Source organism: Vidua macroura, chromosome 13, assembly GCF_024509145.1.
Source record: "Vidua macroura isolate BioBank_ID:100142 chromosome 13, ASM2450914v1, whole genome shotgun sequence".
NCBI lineage: Eukaryota > Metazoa > Chordata > Aves > Passeriformes > Viduidae > Vidua > Vidua macroura.
Genome location: NC_071583.1, coordinates 6,110,255 through 6,128,014, shown reverse-complemented (window position 1 = coordinate 6,128,014; position 17,760 = coordinate 6,110,255). Strand labels below are relative to the sequence as shown.

At 41.1% G+C, this 17,760-nt stretch overlaps 1 protein-coding gene across 2 annotated transcripts in view; it reads left to right on the top strand.

Moving 5' to 3' along the window:
* SLC25A26 (solute carrier family 25 member 26) overlaps positions 1 to 17,760 on the top strand; it is an 83,116-nt gene that overhangs the window by 15,720 nt on the left and 49,636 nt on the right. For both annotated transcript variants that reach the window (XM_053989141.1, XM_053989140.1), the window contains 2 exons: positions 3,111 to 3,215; positions 4,416 to 4,463. In XM_053989141.1, coding sequence (XP_053845116.1) covers positions 3,111 to 3,215; positions 4,416 to 4,463 — 153 coding nt within the window. The remainder of the gene's footprint in view (positions 1 to 3,110; positions 3,216 to 4,415; positions 4,464 to 17,760) is intronic.

Here is a 17,760-nt window from a genome sequence, read left to right as displayed (position 1 = left end):
TACCTTGATTTAATTAGAACATACACGGTCTTAGCAATACAGAGATAAATGTTAATGAAATACAACTGGTTTTAGCTTTTGTTCCTGACTGGCTATTGCAGGTCAGTAAATTAAAATAAAATTTAAAATGCACCTAAGTTTTTGTATAAATACTGGAGTCACCCTCTGACCCAGTAAATGATTTGAGACAAGGATTTTGAAATTCAGTAGCCTCTTGCTCAGAAGTGATCATAGCATTAAAAAGCTGGAAAGGTAATAGGTGCTAATATTGTCATTTCTGTACACCTGCTTTGTGAACTATTAATAGCTTTGCTTGTAGCTGCAAAATCAGGTTTTCCTATAGCTTAAATTTGAAAATTCTTGAGCCTTTTGTTTCAGTATTAATGTCTTCCTGCCCTTGTGGTGTGTATAGATGTGCATTGACATTGTGCTACCTGACCTGGTAAATAAGGAAGGAGCTTATAGGGCAGCACCTGAACTTTCCCAGGATCTTGATTCTGTCTTTTTGCTCCCATCAAAAGATGAGAATAGTCCCTGGCTCCAGAGCTTGCTTGGGAAAATGAGTGTGGCCCTATCAACAGAGTGCTGTTGTCTGATGCCCTAATGTCAGCTGAGGTGGCTGAGAGCCCACTGCTGGACCCTCTCCATGGCTGGCTCTGCAGATGTTCAGCACAGAGCTAATTTGTCACAAGGTCACCCCCAAATCCAGCTGGATGCACCAGGAATGGCCTGAGCCTGGTGGGTTGTGTTGTGCTCTTCTGTGTCAAGCAACAGGCTACATCTGTGTGAAGTCCAAGAGATTAAAAAGCAATTTCTCCCTGGGACCTTGGTGATTAGGGAGCTGATTGGGCTCTGTGTGAGACCCTGTTATTGTCAGTGTTCTGTGTCTGTTAATCCTGTGGTGGATGCAGGTGAAAGTGTGAGTGTGGGACAGCTGCACACTGCATCCCTCACCCTCCCTGTGCCACTTGCTCGTAGCTTTCACAGCTGAAAATTGAAGTGTGGACTCTCTTGGTGCAGTGTTGCCATACTGGTGCTGCTTGAACAGCCTTGTCCAAGAAAGCAAAGCCTGGAGAGGTGCATTGTGTTCTCTTACCTCGGGCAGGATTACCTGGAAGGTGCTGCAGTGATTGGGATCTGAGCATGATAGAGTTGAGATTCTTCTGCACCCGCCAGCCCTGGCTGTTACTTTTTTAATAAGATACATGTGAACTTAATCTTGCATACTTCCCTTCAGAGCCCTGTTCTCCACATCAAAAGCCTGCTGGGGTTGTTGTTGATAGGAAGGTGCATGTGTAGGAACAAACAAGGTGACACGCTGTAAGTTCAGGAGCACAGTGGAAATGTCACCGTGCAGTCTGATGTTGGCAGCTGCAACTCGTGGCTTTTTGAATACCAGAAGTGCCCCATGGAACCAATCTGACAGCACTGCCCAGGTGACATGAGCCTTTATTTCCTTTCAGAACAGCACAATGTAATCATTGTTTTTGTTCTTGTGCAGCCACAGACTCCCTTGTAAGCGCAAATTCAAATGGAAGAAACATCAAAGCTAATTTGAAATGAAATGCACCCCAAGTAGTCGGGGGAAATGGAGACATTACTTTGTAGCCACCCTTCTCCTGCCAAAACTGCAGCACCCCAGATGTCAGGAAGCCATGCTGAGCTCTTTGTCTGGTCTTGATTGACTAGATTGTTTTCATCCCAGCCTTTTTAAAGCTTTCCTCCTGCCTCCATATTTTTAAGGAATAAAAAGCTAATATAAGGACACAGAGTGTTATGAAGCATGAAGTTCTATAAATATTTATGCTGAACTATCAAAAAAACTTGACAGTTCTTATTTTCTTGACAGATTGGGGTCACTTGTTATTTTTGACCCTGAGAATTGAAGAGCACATGGAGTTAGATCTGTTTGTAATGACTTTTGGATATTGTTGTCCAGTAAACTTGTAGGAATGTAACAGGATAACAGATTTTTTTCTTGGTGTCTTTGTGAAAATGAAACTTAAACCTTGTACTATCTTACCCACAAATGACCACTCAAGTTACTGTGTGTGTGCAATCTCCAGTGAATTCCTGTACTTTCTTTGGCAGACATGGATTTCCCAGTTAGCTGCTTGGTTTGCCACTTCAGATGGACAGCTTTCACCTGGGCTGCTCTGCACATGAAGTGCTCTGTGATTACCTTTGTGTCTGGGAACTACAGTGTGTTCCTGAGCCCAGCACAGGGTGGTCTCAAGGCAGGCTAAAAATCTGGCAAAGGTCTGTGGGGTCTGCAGTGTTTTGCCACCAATCCACCACTGGTTTAAATATCCCTGGAGCCAACTGCAGACAAACTCTGCTTAAAATTTTAAGTGCTGATGAATAGGTATTTTCTAGAGAGATGAGAGGTTTGTAACTCCCACACTTCAGGATCCTCATTCTGTGAAATGATGTGCACACAAGCTTAACCCCTACCTCAAGCCAAAGTGGCAGGTGAATATTTAAAATCCAAGCCTGGCTTTTTCAGCAAAGCTGGAGTTTTGTGGCTGCAGCCACATTATTACATCCAGCTGCAGAGTCCAGTAAATTCATTCTGCAGGAAGGGATCAATCCAGTGCTTTACCTTGAGTGAAGCGTGGTGTGTATTTTAAGGTAAACCTTGTAATATGTCGTGTCTAAAGCTGACCAGAATGGCTCCCACTATCAGTCACTAGAGGGCACAAAGGAATTACCAAAGAAAGAAGTTTGTTGGTCTTACAGTCCTGAATCTCCACTTTAAATCTGTGAAAGTGGGGGGAACAGTCCTGTAGAATGGGAAGTCAATTCCTGTGACTGCCAAAAGACAGGATGGATTAAATATTTGGTTTTATCAGTGATTTTCTCAACTCAAATCTACTTTTGCTTTCAAAGTTAAAAATTCCAAGGGTGCTTCCATGCTCCTGTTGGTATAATTTTGTGATCAGAAAGTGCATGGCTCTCAGAACAAATACATAAGCTGCTCAAGAACACCTTTTAAGTCCTATAATTACAGACCTGATTTCCTCATTTGTCAGGTTTCTATTCTTGGAAGAAGTGTTTGCTTTATGACAGGAAGCCAGCAATTGCTGTCTGACCCCCTGGTTCTTTTGCAGGTTGCCTGTCTCATCCGGGTTCCATCCGAGGTTGTGAAGCAGAGGGCTCAGGTTTCTCCTTCCTCGAGCACTCTCCGGATTCTCTCCCACACCTTGTACCATGAGGTGAGTTCAGAGCAAAATTCCTCAAAATTTTCATCCTTCCCACTCAGTGCCATACACATCCAGAAGCATTCCTACAACTCTATTCCAGTTCTGTGCTTTCCCAGCACTTTCCCATCTATTCTTCTGTTCTTAAAAGTGATTGGCATGTTATGATTGAGGAAACCAAGCCCCCACCTCCCCCTGGGGCATGCTCCAAGCAACTCTTTTTTCTCCTCTTTTTATATGGGATACCTACATTTAAAGATGAGAGGAAAAAAAAAAATGTATTTAGCTTCCAGATTCCAAAGCTCTGCTTCTATTTATGCAAACAGTCCTTGTCTGGGGCAGCAGGACATAGAATCTCTGTGTGTAGTTTGCTGAAAGGTTCCCAGTTTTTGAAGCAGGCTTTGGAGGGGATGTCCAAAAGGCACCATTTCAGAGAGGCTCTGGAGGAGCCAGGAGGAGTTCTGGAAATGAGTGCTCCTCCAGTATTAGTTACTTTTGAAAAATAAGGGCCTTTGTCTTCTTTTCAGGAGTTATGCTGATCCCTCCTGTGAAAACCTGTTCACGTCTGTTTTAGCAGAGTTTCACAAGGGGGGATTTTCAAGCTGTGTTCCATAAGAGAAAGCAGCTCCTAAAAACAGTGTGGGGAAAAATATTATAATACATTTTTTGAGTGTAAAACCCAGGGAAAGGAAGACATAAATATGACCTTCAAATGATCCACTTGATTTTTATTTGCTTTCAAATGGAAACTGTTGTGATAACCCTGCACAAGAAGGTCACTAGAACTTCTTTCTGTGACTTGATTCTCCTTTAAAAGCTGATTCTGTCAAAACCATATGTTTTCCCCTTTCCATATAGCTGGCCAGAGAACCATAAGCCTTGCCAAACACTTAATTAAGTGCCCTATAATAATAAACAACATAATTTTATATACACTTATTTTATAAATTTTAATTGTTTTGAGTATTTTCAGCTGGTTAAAAACATAAAGCATTTGTCTTGATAAAGGCTCTGAATCAAGGCTAAGGAGGTGAAAATAAAACCCTCTGGCACTGTAAATAATGGAATACAGTACAAGTGTTATAATCAATGCAGTCAATTTGAAGCTGAGGTGTGACACTTTAGGGCTGTAATGCTTGCCTCATAATCACCAATAAATTGTGGTCTTTGACAAACTCATTCCCCTGGATGATGCTTTCTTTTGTTGCTTTACAGGGTATTCAAGGGCTTTATCGGGGTTATAAAAGCACCGTATTAAGAGAGGTAAAACACTTGTCTTTTTCTCTTTTTTTTTTTTTTTTCAATTGCTTCCTTTGCCTCAGTTTTCTAACAAGAGATAATAGTACAATTGAGATCAGTTGCTCTAACCTTAAGCTCTAAATCCCAGCATCTTTCATTCTAGGTAAGTTACCAGCCTGTAATTTAAACAGAACACTGATAATGAGCACTAAGAAAACATTTGATACATGCAAAAATTAATTTGCCATCCTGTCTCCCAGTTCTGTTGCCGCTGAATTGAAAAGGGATGGAAAGATATATGTTAACATGAGAAAACCCATAAACTAAAGTACTGGAAACTTTCTCGAGTCTTGTGATTGCATCATGTGAACTATATATGCCAACAATGGTGAACTGGTGGCATCAGGCCAAGTTTAGCACAGACAGATTTAGGCTTTCTTTAAATATATTCATCAACAGATGCCAAAGGATTATTTGTCATCTGTATATAAAGAGGATTGTGCTCTCTATTTTTTTCTTATTTTTTAATGTGTGAAAGAAATGCATTTAGTCTGTAGATTTGATATGGCATTACTTAACTCTAAATCAGAATTATTTCACTGTTAAAAAAAAAAATAGGGCTAAAAATAGTTTGGCCCACTCAGAAGAAAATAGTTCCTAAACTAAAATCTTTTCATAAGTGTACTGTGAATTCCAGAATTAGTGTAATGGAAGTGCTTGATATGCTGTGTGAACTGAGGGCAGTTTCTAAAAGTAGAAAAACTTACTTATAAACTCCCTGTCTAAAATTGTTTCAGTATCAGATCCCAGGAGATCATCTTTTGACAAAACAGAAGTTGCACGATGTTTGTGTACCTGAAATAGAGAGATCAGTTGGTTCCTAGGAAAACATAAAATCACAGAAAGGTTTGGGTTGGAAAGGACCATAAAACCCATCTTGTTCCACCCCCCACCTTCCATTGCCCCAGGTTGCACCAAGCCCCAGTGTCCAGCCTGGCCTTGGACACTTCCAGGGATGGAGCAGCCACAGCTTCTCTGGGCACCCTGTGCCAGGGGCTCCCCACCCTCACAGGCAGGAATTCTCTCCTGGCATGTGGCTGGACACAGCCACTGGTGTCCAGCAAGGGCTCTCCATGGGACATTTTTGATGTGGTGTGTGGGTTTGTCTTCTGCTTATGTAACTCAAGTGAATAAAGGTTTGGATGCCTAAAGGTAGGTTTGGATCTTCCCTCTTTGGTTTTAAACACAGGCTCATATCTGTTGTTGTGTTGCCATTGATAATAAAGCCAGTTGCAGAGGCTTTTTAATCTTCATTCAGTAGCTCTGCTTTTTAACGCCTTTCTTCATGCTGAAAACTGTTTTCAGGACAGTTATGTTGGCCAGCTCTTGTTACAAGTCCAGAATAAAGATGGGTATTTCCTAAAATAAGAAACATCAAACTTAGTGTTCCTTAAAGTTCCTGACAAATGCCAATGGACTGCAGTTTATTGTAGCAGTTTTGAGAGTTTAAAAAATTAGTTATTTGTGCAAAGATGACACCTGCTTTTCTGAAATCTAACCCCCACCACAGCTCTGTCCTGTACTTATTTTCTGGCTCACTAAACGTGTTATTCACTCAGATTTCATTTGCTGACGAGATAAAAAGGCGAATGAATACGAATCATTTTGATTTCTCGGAGGGGTTCTGAATAAATGAATAAATTTAGATCCCATTGAGTACAGATTTTGCATACTAACAGGTAGATAAAGCACATGGTTGCTACTGTGTGCTATTCTCCTTAAAATTTGTTTTGACATATGTCAGGGTGGTAATTAATTTGCAGACCATATTCATGGCACAGTGTGTGACCCTGCTGAGATAACTTTGTTTACTCAAAATGGCAACACTTTGTTGGAAATTTAATGGGAGTCCTCTTCATTATGTGTATTCATAAAAGATCCTTCAGAACTGATTTCACTTGAAGTATTGCTTTTTGGAAGAATCTGTCCAATAGAATGAGAAATAAATGATTACTAAATGAAATGTGCTTTCTCTTAAAAATGAAGCAAACCATAGGTGATGTTTAAAAAGAAAAAAAAAAATCTTTGAATTTAACACTGTTAAGATTGTTGCATTTTTCTGACACTAAATTTTGTAAAGCAATGTCCACTCGAGTAACAGCTTTTTGCACCTTCATCTGGAGCTGTTGTAAGCCTGACATTTAATCTTGGTATTTTTCCTTCTCTTTGATTACACTTCTTCCTTTAGGGTCTTTATTTTCAGATAAAAATCTATATTAATTCATTATTAGGCACATCTTGATAGCTACATAGCTTATATCAGGTGGTACTTAATTCCAGCTGACTTTTATACTTACAAGTTTTGTTTGCATGCTTTGGTTCTCCACCTACACAAACCCCTGTGTTTTGTTATAATGGAGTGGGAATTTTTGGATAGAGGGTCTTCAGTACATGATTTTTCATTAAAAAATTTGGAAGAGGCTGGGAATATTGATGCTTTTCAAATGATTATATTCTTGTGTTGGCAAAGTTATTGAGCTGGAGTTTAAGAAAGTTTAATTTTAGCTGTTACATTGGGATAAAATTTTGTGTATTATATCAAGAAGATTTCTGGATAGGGATCTGCTTGCCAGTTGCTTGAATTTCAGTGAAAATAAGTCTGTTTATAAATGGAGTGTGGTGTGGAAGCCTCCTCTTCTTGCTTTGGTATAGAAGATCTCTTCAGGACAGCCTTACTCTGCTCCATGTAATTGGCTTTAGCTGCTCTGCTGGTGCAAGGTTTCATCCTTCAGTTTTGATTCTCACTCTGACTTATCCCCTTTATCTTCTCAGAATGCTTTCTGAGCAGATGGATATTAGAAGAGAAAGAAGATGGCTAAATGCATAATGCTTTTGGAAATAACTTTGAGTGAACTTCCAGGCTTGAAAGTTTTGGCTGTGACTCTTCTCACCTTTTTGGTGCCTCTTCTCTCACATCTCCATTACATTTTGGTCTTTACATCTTCCTTTGATGGAGTTACACTGAGCTAATCCTAAAATGGAAAGGGAGGTGAGGTACAGTGCATCATTCTGTTGGCAGCAGAAGCCTAAAAGAGACATCTGTGCTCCAAGAGGAAGGCTTCTGTAATAAAGCACAAAGTGGGAGTATGGTTATTAGGTTGCTCAATGAGACTTTGAATAAATGGCAGAAATCAGTGGCTGTGAAATGATGTGGAATTCCCATGATGTCATTTCCAAAGCAAATCCAAGTGAGAATTGCTCCTTCCAATGGCTGTACCAGTGTGCAAACTGTGGAAACTGGATCATGCTACTAAGATCAATCAATGAACAGGTAAATTTATTCACATTTTCCACAAGAGAGAAAAGTTAACTGGTAAAATTTCCAGCCATCTCATAATAAGGCAGGAGCAGACTATAAATCCTCTGCAAATCCTTTAGAATTCCTAAATGGGAATGGAGTTCTGCTGCTGAGATCTTATATAGGCAAATGGAGCCAGATTTTTAATTCCTGCATAATTCATTTTATTAAGTATGACCAAGTAGAACATCTGTTAAAATTCCATAATGTTCAGTTCATGGGAAAAAGAAAGAAAGCCCTGAGTTCCCACTGGAGCTCTTCCATTTCCGTTCCTGTTACAGGACTCCAGCAGATGTCTTAGAGGACGTTATTGTCAAGGAGGGGACAGCACAAAAGAAAAGGAAGTGCTTTGTCCAGTTTCCCTCTGTACAGTGAGTTACTTCACTGGCATGTCTGTGTGCAGGTTGCAGCTTCAAAGTAAATCTGGTGTCCCTTCTGTCCTGAATTACCATGGTTTGGAAGTGAGTGAGTCCAGAGTGGGTGTTCCGTGTGCTTTTAATCCAGTTTGTCACTTGTGAAAATATTGCAGATGGCCTGGCCTCTAGCTTGGAAGTAGATCCAAAAGGAGCTAAATTAATATTAAACTTTCTTGAAGACAAAGGGGATGGAGAATGACTGGCTCTCTGTAACTCACAGATGTCTTGGAAGGAGACTGAGAGTCACTTTCAAATGTCAGTCTTGGCTGTGCAGGTAGCCCTGGCTGAACCTGTCCTCTTAGACTTTCCTGAGACAACTCAAACTCTGCTTGTGTTGGCCTCCATTCAGGTGGAGGTGGCAGTGATGCTTTACTTGTTGATGTTGTTTCAGATCTCAGAGCTGAGTTTGAAAGGAAACCCCTGACAAACCTGACCCCACTTGGGGACCACACGCTCTTGGCTTGGCTTTAGGTAAGGTAGCCCAGTTGTCACCTTGGGCAGTCCCAGTTCTTTAGGTTAGAGCAGCTGCGGGTTGGTTTGGGGTTTGTGGGTTTGTGTTTATCCCTTCATTATGTGCAAGGCAGAGCCCTGAGTGGATAAAGGCACTGCTGCTGTCTTGGGAGGGAGGGAGTAACTTTGGGAGGAGAGGGACAGCCAGTTCAAAGTGTGCTGTGGCAGCAGTGTGACAAACAGCAGCAAATTCCAGAGAGCCAAGCAGAAACAGCATCTCCTGAGGAGGAGGTACTGCTCGTTGTACGTGTTCCACAGAACTGCTGTCCTTTTACAGGGTGTGTCTCAAAAGGGCTGTGGAGGACCTGCAGTGCAGCCTTTGCAGATGAAGCAGCAGCTAGAAGTTAAAATAAACAAAAAACAACAAAAAAAAAAAAAAAAACAACAAAAAAAATCCTCACAAGCAAACAAAAAAAAACACAACAAAAAACCCTCTTAAACAACTTACTGCCTGGGAGAGGAAGAGGAGGAGGAAAAGGGAAAGGAAAGGGAGAGGAAAACTAAATCAACTAGCAGCAAAATGGGCCTTAAAGGCACACCTGCTTGAATTTTCCTTATGTTAAAGGGTTGGTGAACAAAGAATGCTGAGGAGGTTTGTATAAAAATGTAAAACCCAGCTGAGATGTGTTGACCCTGTTGACTGAGGGTTGGAGGGGATTTCTGAGAGCTGAGCTCAAAAGGGCACACTGCAAACAGGGAGTTTGTTTATCCATTTAAGGTAGTTTTGCAGGCTTTTCTTTTGTTAGGACATCTTTATATAAATATCCTGTTCTCTGAGCTGTTAGAGAGGGTTTTTTTTTAAGTTTATCTCTGTTGCTGTAGGACAGAAAGAATGTTATTAATACATTCTTTCACTTGCACAATAAAAACTTTGATCTTTTGTCATTCTCTGTGTATTACAGAGCAGATGTCGATAGAAACAGGCAAACAGGACACTATCTTAATACAATATTTGGAAAAATAAACATCCTCCTTAGTGAAATATGTGCAGTATCTGTCTTTTGTTACCTTCTGGAAAACTGAGCTGGCTTTATGTTATTTTGTGACTCTAGATAGGTCAGGTTTAACCAGGAATTTGCCAGGCAGGAGCTGTAACACTGGTTTTTTACTTTCACTGAGCAACCAGCATTTCTTTGGCTTGGGTGTTTCCATATAGAGCATCAGCAGTCTCATGAAAGCCATAGGGGCTGTAAAATGGATTAAAGAGCTTTGTGGGAAATTGTGCAGAGCTTATGTGACTTCAGGATTAATGGGAGGAAGTTGAAAACTAAGTCCCTGCTTCCCACTCTAACATCACTTTGTCTTGGAAAGCCCATCACTGGAGTTGTATCAGCTCTTCTATCACTTGCATCACCCTAGGTATCAATATTCAAGGGATTTTCATTTTGAGGGGGCTGTGAGGGTTAAAGGGAATTCTTGAGGGGTGGGAGCAGGAGACAAGTCCGTGCTCTGGGATAAGGCCTCAGGCACACCCTAGTTTGTGACCTGGAACAGCAGTAAATGGGTAAAATGAATAACTCTGCTGCTGTAGGTTGTGCTCATTACCTTCTCCCTGCAAATGCTGGAATAGTACTTGGAGATGAAAATGGAGATCTCACAAAGCAGTTGTAAATGACTTTTACAGACTACAAAATAACCCTGGTTTTCCTAATTTACCAGAAATTTGTGGGAAATAGGTTTTGTGACACGCCTGAATGGTGGACAGAATCCTAAAGCAAATTCCTTGAAGTTTGGGAGGAAGGAATGAGATTTTTTTGGCTTTTTTTTTGGTCAAGCATGTTTACAACCAACAGGTCCTGGTTGAACACTCTCTTGCTCAGGCCAGGTGCAGTATCCATACAGACTGGCCAGAAGCAGAGTTCAGCCATCCCTGGTGCCACGGATGTGCTGTTTACCAGTGGAGCACACAGCCACTGCATCTCTCTGACATCAGTGGGTACATTCAGATGGAAAGAATTCCATATATGCGGAGTATTCCTGTATTTTGAAAGCTTCAGCCCTGCAGCTGGGGTCTTTGAACAGAAAACCACTTGGAAAGCCACGTGCACTCAAAGCATGGTGTGTGATTTGATAATGCAGATTCTTTCCAGCTCAATGTGGGTGCAAGCAGAGTCTTGCAGGAAGCGTGTCCTGCTCCAGGCTTCCAACAAAGATACCATTTCCATACATTCTCAAAGCAGCTTACTAAAGTGTTTCTGCAAATGCAGCATTCATGGTGTAGGAATGTGTTTTGTGGGTGGGTAGCAGCACTGTGGGCAAGAATAAGTTGGGAAGAAAATAATAGTATGAAGAAAAAGTTCTGGTTTTCTTTGTGCTGTGATATTTTTGTTTCTTTTGTTGATTTGTTTTTGTCTTTTAAATAACCTAGGAACTCTATTTGCTACACTGATTGCTTTGATTTCTGCCTGTTTCACAATGGTTTGAATTTTTGGCTGAGTGGTGGCTTTTAGTGTTAATTCCTCAGCTGCATTCCAACATGGACAACTCTATTTTGTCTGTCTAAATACTTTCTGTAGGTCTCAGTTCCTGTTTTGCTAACTTGTAGAGTAATCCTGCTGGTGGCTGGAGGGTTGCTGGGCCACATTTGCTGAAGGCCACATTTTGTTGGTGGGTGAAGCAACTTCAGCATGGGTGTGCTGAAGTGGGTAATTGTCTAACCCCAGAAAGATATATATGTGTAGGGCATATGTTTATATAAAATATGTACAAATATACACGTGGATAGTTCTCTATGTAAAATATGGTATTGCTTTTAATAATTTCTTGTCCAAGGGTCTTGGACTCTCTGAAGCAACTAGTCCTGTAAATGTGTGTGATTGGTCTGGAACAGCGAGCAATTTAGCAATTTCCTGAAAGTACAGGACTGTTTTTCAAGGATGAAATTCTTGCCTGAAGTAGATCCAAATATGATTTTACAGTGGTAGACTTCCACTTGCAGGATCACACAGCTGTCAATATCAATAGCACTTACCTGTTTTTTTCATACTTAGGGTACTATTTTCTGGTTTCTCTGCACCTGCTAAAAACAGAAGCACAGTTAAAGGAATCAGAAATCTGATACTTGAATCTGTACCCAAAGATTATGGTGAAGGTGTGAAAAAGAAACCAGATCTATGGTAGAGATCTTATGTAATTTATCAATTATTCTAAGGATTGGAAGAATGGCTAGAGAAACACTTGTGAGAGAGTGCCACAAGAACAATTCTTCCAAGTGTTTAAGACACATCATACTTCAATTATTTTGAAAGGCTACTTGCTTATTACCTAGCAGGAAATAGGAATTGATCCCACTGTTTTGAGTGCTGGAGAAGTGCCCCTCTAAGGAGAAAATACTGAAAGCCATACCTCGCTTCAGGATATTTTAAGGGCCAGAACTGGCTGGTTTTAGCGGATGGAATAAATGAAACAGCTTTCTTAGCTTGGTCAAAGGGAAATCTCGGGAGCGCGGTAGGAATTCACCCTCGCAGTAAACATTTTGGGCAGGAAAAGGGAAATGGGTGAATTCCCGTGGCTGCGTGGCTGTGGCACTTCCCGCGCTCGGCCAGCAGAGGGCAGCAGCGCCCGCAGGTGCGGCAGCGGCGCCCGGGCGGAGTTTGGGGTGAAATCCGCGGATCCGGGGATCGATGCTTTCACCCCGCCTCTCACCCCTGCAAAGGCCACTCAGCGTCTGAAATGTTGCCGATTTGATGCTGGGAACTAGCCCTGTTGAATTTCTGGGGCCGAACTTGTGTGAGGTTTAGCTTGGGAATGATTTTATGGGCTCCTATTTTTTTTAGCTTTGACGAGGTTTTCATTGGATATAAATAGATTATATAAGGTCTGTAGCCCTCTCCATGTATTCCCGCCCCATGGGATAATGTCTGTGTGCCATGAAGGAGAGAAAGAAGGATGTCTGATCCCAACACCTGGCAGTATCTGTGCTGAGGCTTCATGAGCTGTGTAATCATCCATTTCAAATTTTACTTCAGCATCACTTTCTGTTAGTATTCTGCATTTCTTCAGCTTATCTCTTTCTAAGAAAAATACAACTAAATTTATAATCTTTGGGATAATGTGGTGCGTGCCTTAATTTGAAAATCTCACATCACTTCTTAGTGATAATATATTTGGAAATGCAACTATATTGCATATTGTGGGAGGTGGAGCAGGGTGGTAACATGATTTTAATAATTTTTATAGAAACTTAGGTAAAGCAGGCCTGGTGTGTGTACAGCAGATGGAAATAGTGCTATTAAACCAGGCTCTTATCTCACTTTTTTTTTTCTGTTAATTTTATGGAAGCCAATAAAGCATAAGCTCTGCACATTTTCTTGTTATGTTGGTTGAATATGTGAAAATTGTGTCCTTGCTTTTCAAAGCCAGCAGGTCTAGAGTTTGGCCTGAGTGTTTTGACATGACTCTGCAGTGCTGGGGGGTCCCTCTGCCAGATCTGGCTATCCCAGGCTTGAATCTTTCCCACTTAAAGGCTGCTAGTGATGCACAATATATGACATGGGAAGATTTCTGTCCTGAGCAGACTGAGATATCTCAATGCTCTTTCAGACAGAGCAAAGCCCCACATAGAGAGAATCATAAGCCAGGATACTGCCCCTGCTTTCCCATGGGAGAGCAGCCAGTACATTGTATTTTGCGTTTGCATTTGGCATTGTGCAGTCTCCTAATGTAAAAGAGAGGGGCAAATAAAGAAGGTTCCATGAGCATCAGGATAAATAATATGCTCATACCTCAGTGGGAGGTTATCTGCTCCCTTCTTGCTTCTGCTGATATGAAATCCTGAAGTGCAATAAAACATTTTAGGAGGCACATGAAATACAAGACCACGAGGCACTTAGCTGAATCTTGTCTTGCTGACTTTAATGTACTGAATGCCAATTAAAGCAAAATTTAGCCCATTATTAATTTTGCCGCTGGCTACATACCTCAGAAGTTTTGGGTGGATGTTTCTTACCCCAGCATTTTGCCTCCTGGCCTGTGCAGCTGTGCTGCTGATATCCTTTCTATTTCTGGAAATGACCCATGCAGTTAGGTCAGTTTGTTTTAGCCTCACTCCTTGTTGCTGAAGTAGAATAGCACATTTCCCCTAACTGCATGAAATCCAGGGTAGACAATCTTGATAAATGTGATTAATGGGCCTCTCTGCTTTGCTCTGCAGCTGAAGGCTTCCTGAGATTCTGTGTCAGCTGGGCAGCAGCTCCCCAAACCAACCTTTACATAGAAAGGTTCAATTGTCTCTCTATGTCTCAGGTTCAATTATGTTGTTAAAGGTATTCCCTGATTTTGCTGTAGGAAAGTCTTTGCTATTGAAATACAGTAATAAGAGACTGAAGATGTATTATTGGCAGGAAAAGCAGTTCATAAGTATGGGTGAGTTTGGATTTCTTAACTCAGTCCTGTTACCTAGAGGTTTGTTTGTTATGGTTCCCAAGATGGAAGTTAAATCTGGGGTTAGTGAAGTGTTGAATTCCTTGTCCTGATCAGCAGGACAGGAACTATTACAGGAGACAGTGACAAGTGGTGGCAGCTTTGAGTCAGTTATAACCTCTCAATACTTGGCATGTATTACTGTTATATTTATCTCCCATTTATGTGACTTAAATAGGGTATTCATAGAATGTGACAGAAGATGCTTTCTGAAGTATTGTCAGAAGGAAAACCAAATTAGTATCATATTATCTTGGTGAAAAATGTTACCTAGAGACTCCAGCAGTTACACAACTACTCCTTCACAAATGAAATCAATATGGGGGGGGGGGAATCCCCGTAAAATAAAATGTGTGATTGATATTAAGACACACTGAGCTTGCACCTCTCTGTTGATCAGCAAGCACTCAAATTTGTGAAGGTATTCTGCAAATTATCCTTAAAATTCAGAGCCCCTGCATGTGGGAATTGCTGGCTGCAGCACAGGCTGGATCCATCCAGCTTTCCTGATGACTGCTCTGCCATTGTAATTGCAGCACAGCAGCACTCTCAATAATTGAGTACAAGTCTTAATAGCAAATAATCCTCTTGAAGTTGTTCCCCCTACATTGCAATCAGAGGAGAGCTTTGTTAAGGCATTAACGAACAAATTAGCTACTAAATACTGGTAATAACCTATTTCCCAAAGATTGCTTTTTAATTATAGCCCAAGCTGTGTGATTCCTGAAATCACTTGTTTGGCAAACCAGTGTTTGTGATAATTTCCAGCCACAGTAAGTAATTGCCAAAAAAAGTTGGTTTTAAGTCTTCAATGATATCTGAACAGACTTTGCTTCTATATTCCTGCCTGCAGAAATACTTTATCAGTGTTTCTTTTCACTGCTGCTAGTATTTCAATTTAAATGTATTAGGCTGTGCTGTGCTGTGAAATTATTGTTTTACTTCCATGTACAATATGTGGCTTCATTAGATTTTTAGATAGTGTAGATATTTTCTCACTTAACCATTACAGGAAACTTTTCCTGTGACGGAGGAGGAATTAACCACTTTATATTTTTTAATGTATTGGTTAATGCAAATTATTTATTTTGCTAATCTGTGTCGCAGTAACTAATTAGAAAAGTAAATTATGTTTGGGCTTTGGCAAGAAGAGATGTTTATGCTTTATTGATTGGTTTTCCCCCCCAGATTTCAGTGAAGGCTGCACATCTTCCAATACATCATTCCACTTCCCCTCCCTGACTTTTTTATAAGGGAGCACAGAAAATTGGCACGCGTTAAGCTTGATAATTAGTTCAATCTAGTGACCAATTCTGTGAATTACGAGTTCAAAGCAACACATGGACATGGATGAAATCAGATTTTGGCATTTCTCACTTAGATTGTTTCAGGACACTGCTGGAGCTTCTTTGATCTGTAAATAACAACTGCGGTCCAGTGTCTTGCTTAAAATACATCAAACGCATTCATGACTTTTGCTTTTACATGTAGATTTGACTTTTAGTTCCAGTTTTGAGTTTTGGATCAGACAAAGCTGTTAATGTTTTGAGATTTCCTAGAGAAAGCTACTGAAGATAGCTCTTCTCTTTCTTTATATTTTAAGAAAAGCAGCAAAGACTTGTCTGGTGTGATGTGTACCCCAGACTACATCAACAGATGCTTTGTGAAGTCAAAAGTGACCATTTCCTGTGGTGCAGATCCTCTACAGCCTGCTGGCAATGCTTGTCTTCCTCTCTTCTTTCAGCTAAAACAAGTGAACCAAGGGTTTATTTTCTCTGTGCCATGTGGTAATCTCATCTCCCTGCTGTACCTTGTACAGACCAGTGTTTTTGCTAGTTCTGACCTGTTTTGGGGTTTGAACTGTGCTGTGCCAGCTAGCAGACAAGTAGCTGGAGATGACCAGGCAGGCTCTATTTGCCTCTCCTGAAAGATACACACAGGTGCTGCTTAATTCAGGAAGAGTCACTGCCTTGCAGTAGTTGGGTAACTGCACTACCCCGGGCTTTTCAGCTGGTTATAAAAGAGCTGTGTGATTTCTTGGTAGCAAAGGAATGTGGGGGATTGTGGCTTCTTGGTGTTTTACCATCAGCTTTCCAGCCCAGGAACTCCATTCCTCTAATTTGACTCCCAGTGCTTGGCTTAGAAAAGTTCAGCATTCAGGGATGGTGCAGTGGGGTTTTTCTTCTCCAGAGCTCTGTAATTGCTCGAGTTCCACACAAATGGAGTAGTGAGGGGTTTGGGGTCTACTGAGGTAGAAAGTTCTTCTCCTGTACAACCCTTACACAGCTCAGTGAAAATTCAGTGCAACCCTCCAGCAGCCTCCAAAAATCATAAGCCCGAAACTTAGCTGAAAGACAAGCTTCTTTTCTAAGCACCCCAGCCCCTTTTCTGGTTATAATCCCTTGGTATCTCACGTGTGGAGCTTTTCTTTCTGTGGGTGGCAGGAGACAAAACCCCAGCAGGCAGGTTAGGTTTTGGCTGCCCCGTGTTCTGGGCAGTATTTTGTCCCTCCTTGGGAGCAGCTGTGGAATCCTCAGGGGAGGCAGGAGGTGGGAAAGGTGCCCTGCTGTGTCTCAGGCTCACAGCTGGCTGCTGTTACAAGACAAGCATTCGCCCTCCCTTCAGTGAGTCCTTGTTCTAACCAGCACCCCTGACAAAATGACCGTAGAAATAGGTACTGCAAATCCTAAACTTCCACATTAATTCTTTTAAATGCAGCTGGCTTAGAGTCTCCTTACACCAATGATTGATACTTTGAGGGGGAGGCAGCTTATATTTATTATATGGGAAAACAAATGATCCTTTCTAGTTATTCCCCATCTCTTTCCCTTCAACACTCTGCTCTAAAACACACTTATTTATTTCTGTATCCTGCCTTGCAAAACATCATCTTACACAGATAAACTTTGAATCTCTGAGAGCCAAATCATGCTCCCATCACTGTTCTCCTGCTGACTTCCCTCTCAGCAGAGCTGTGGGCTGACAAATTGGGTCAAAATACAAGCCCTGCATAGTAGAGGCTTCTGCAGGGTGGCTGCATGAGGGTCTCTTACCTTTGTTGCAAAATCTTTTGAAAATCACAGCTCATTGTCCAGAAATAATAACCAGAAGAACATCTAACAAAGCTGTAGGCAGAGAAGATGTTTCAGAAAGAAATTCTCACTGTGAAAATTCTTGGCAGCTTTGGCAGAGCTTCGTCCCACAGCTGTCCTGCTCATGGCAGAGGTTTTCACTTCTGTATCAGGGCAGGTAAAAATGTACACATCCAAAGCCCCCTGAGTTATGTAGGTATAGGGTGATATTCCCCAGAGTATTTACCTTTTTAGTGCTCTGAAAAATATGCATATTTTCTGAGTGCTTATACTCCATCCTAAAGTGATGAGTAGAAATTCCATTTTGGATTCACAGCTCTGTCACCAATGCTCTCTTACTGTTTTTTTTACTTTGATTGTGAGTCTAAATGTGTGTTTAATTTGTTCATTTTGAATTTTAGATGGTTGAGAGATGCTAATTCTGAATATTTAATGGTACTAACTGTTATTTTGAGGGCATGTAGTATCTGAAGGAATGCAATTAGAAGCTAAGCCCAGGAATTTCTGTGGCAGGTCAGGCACTT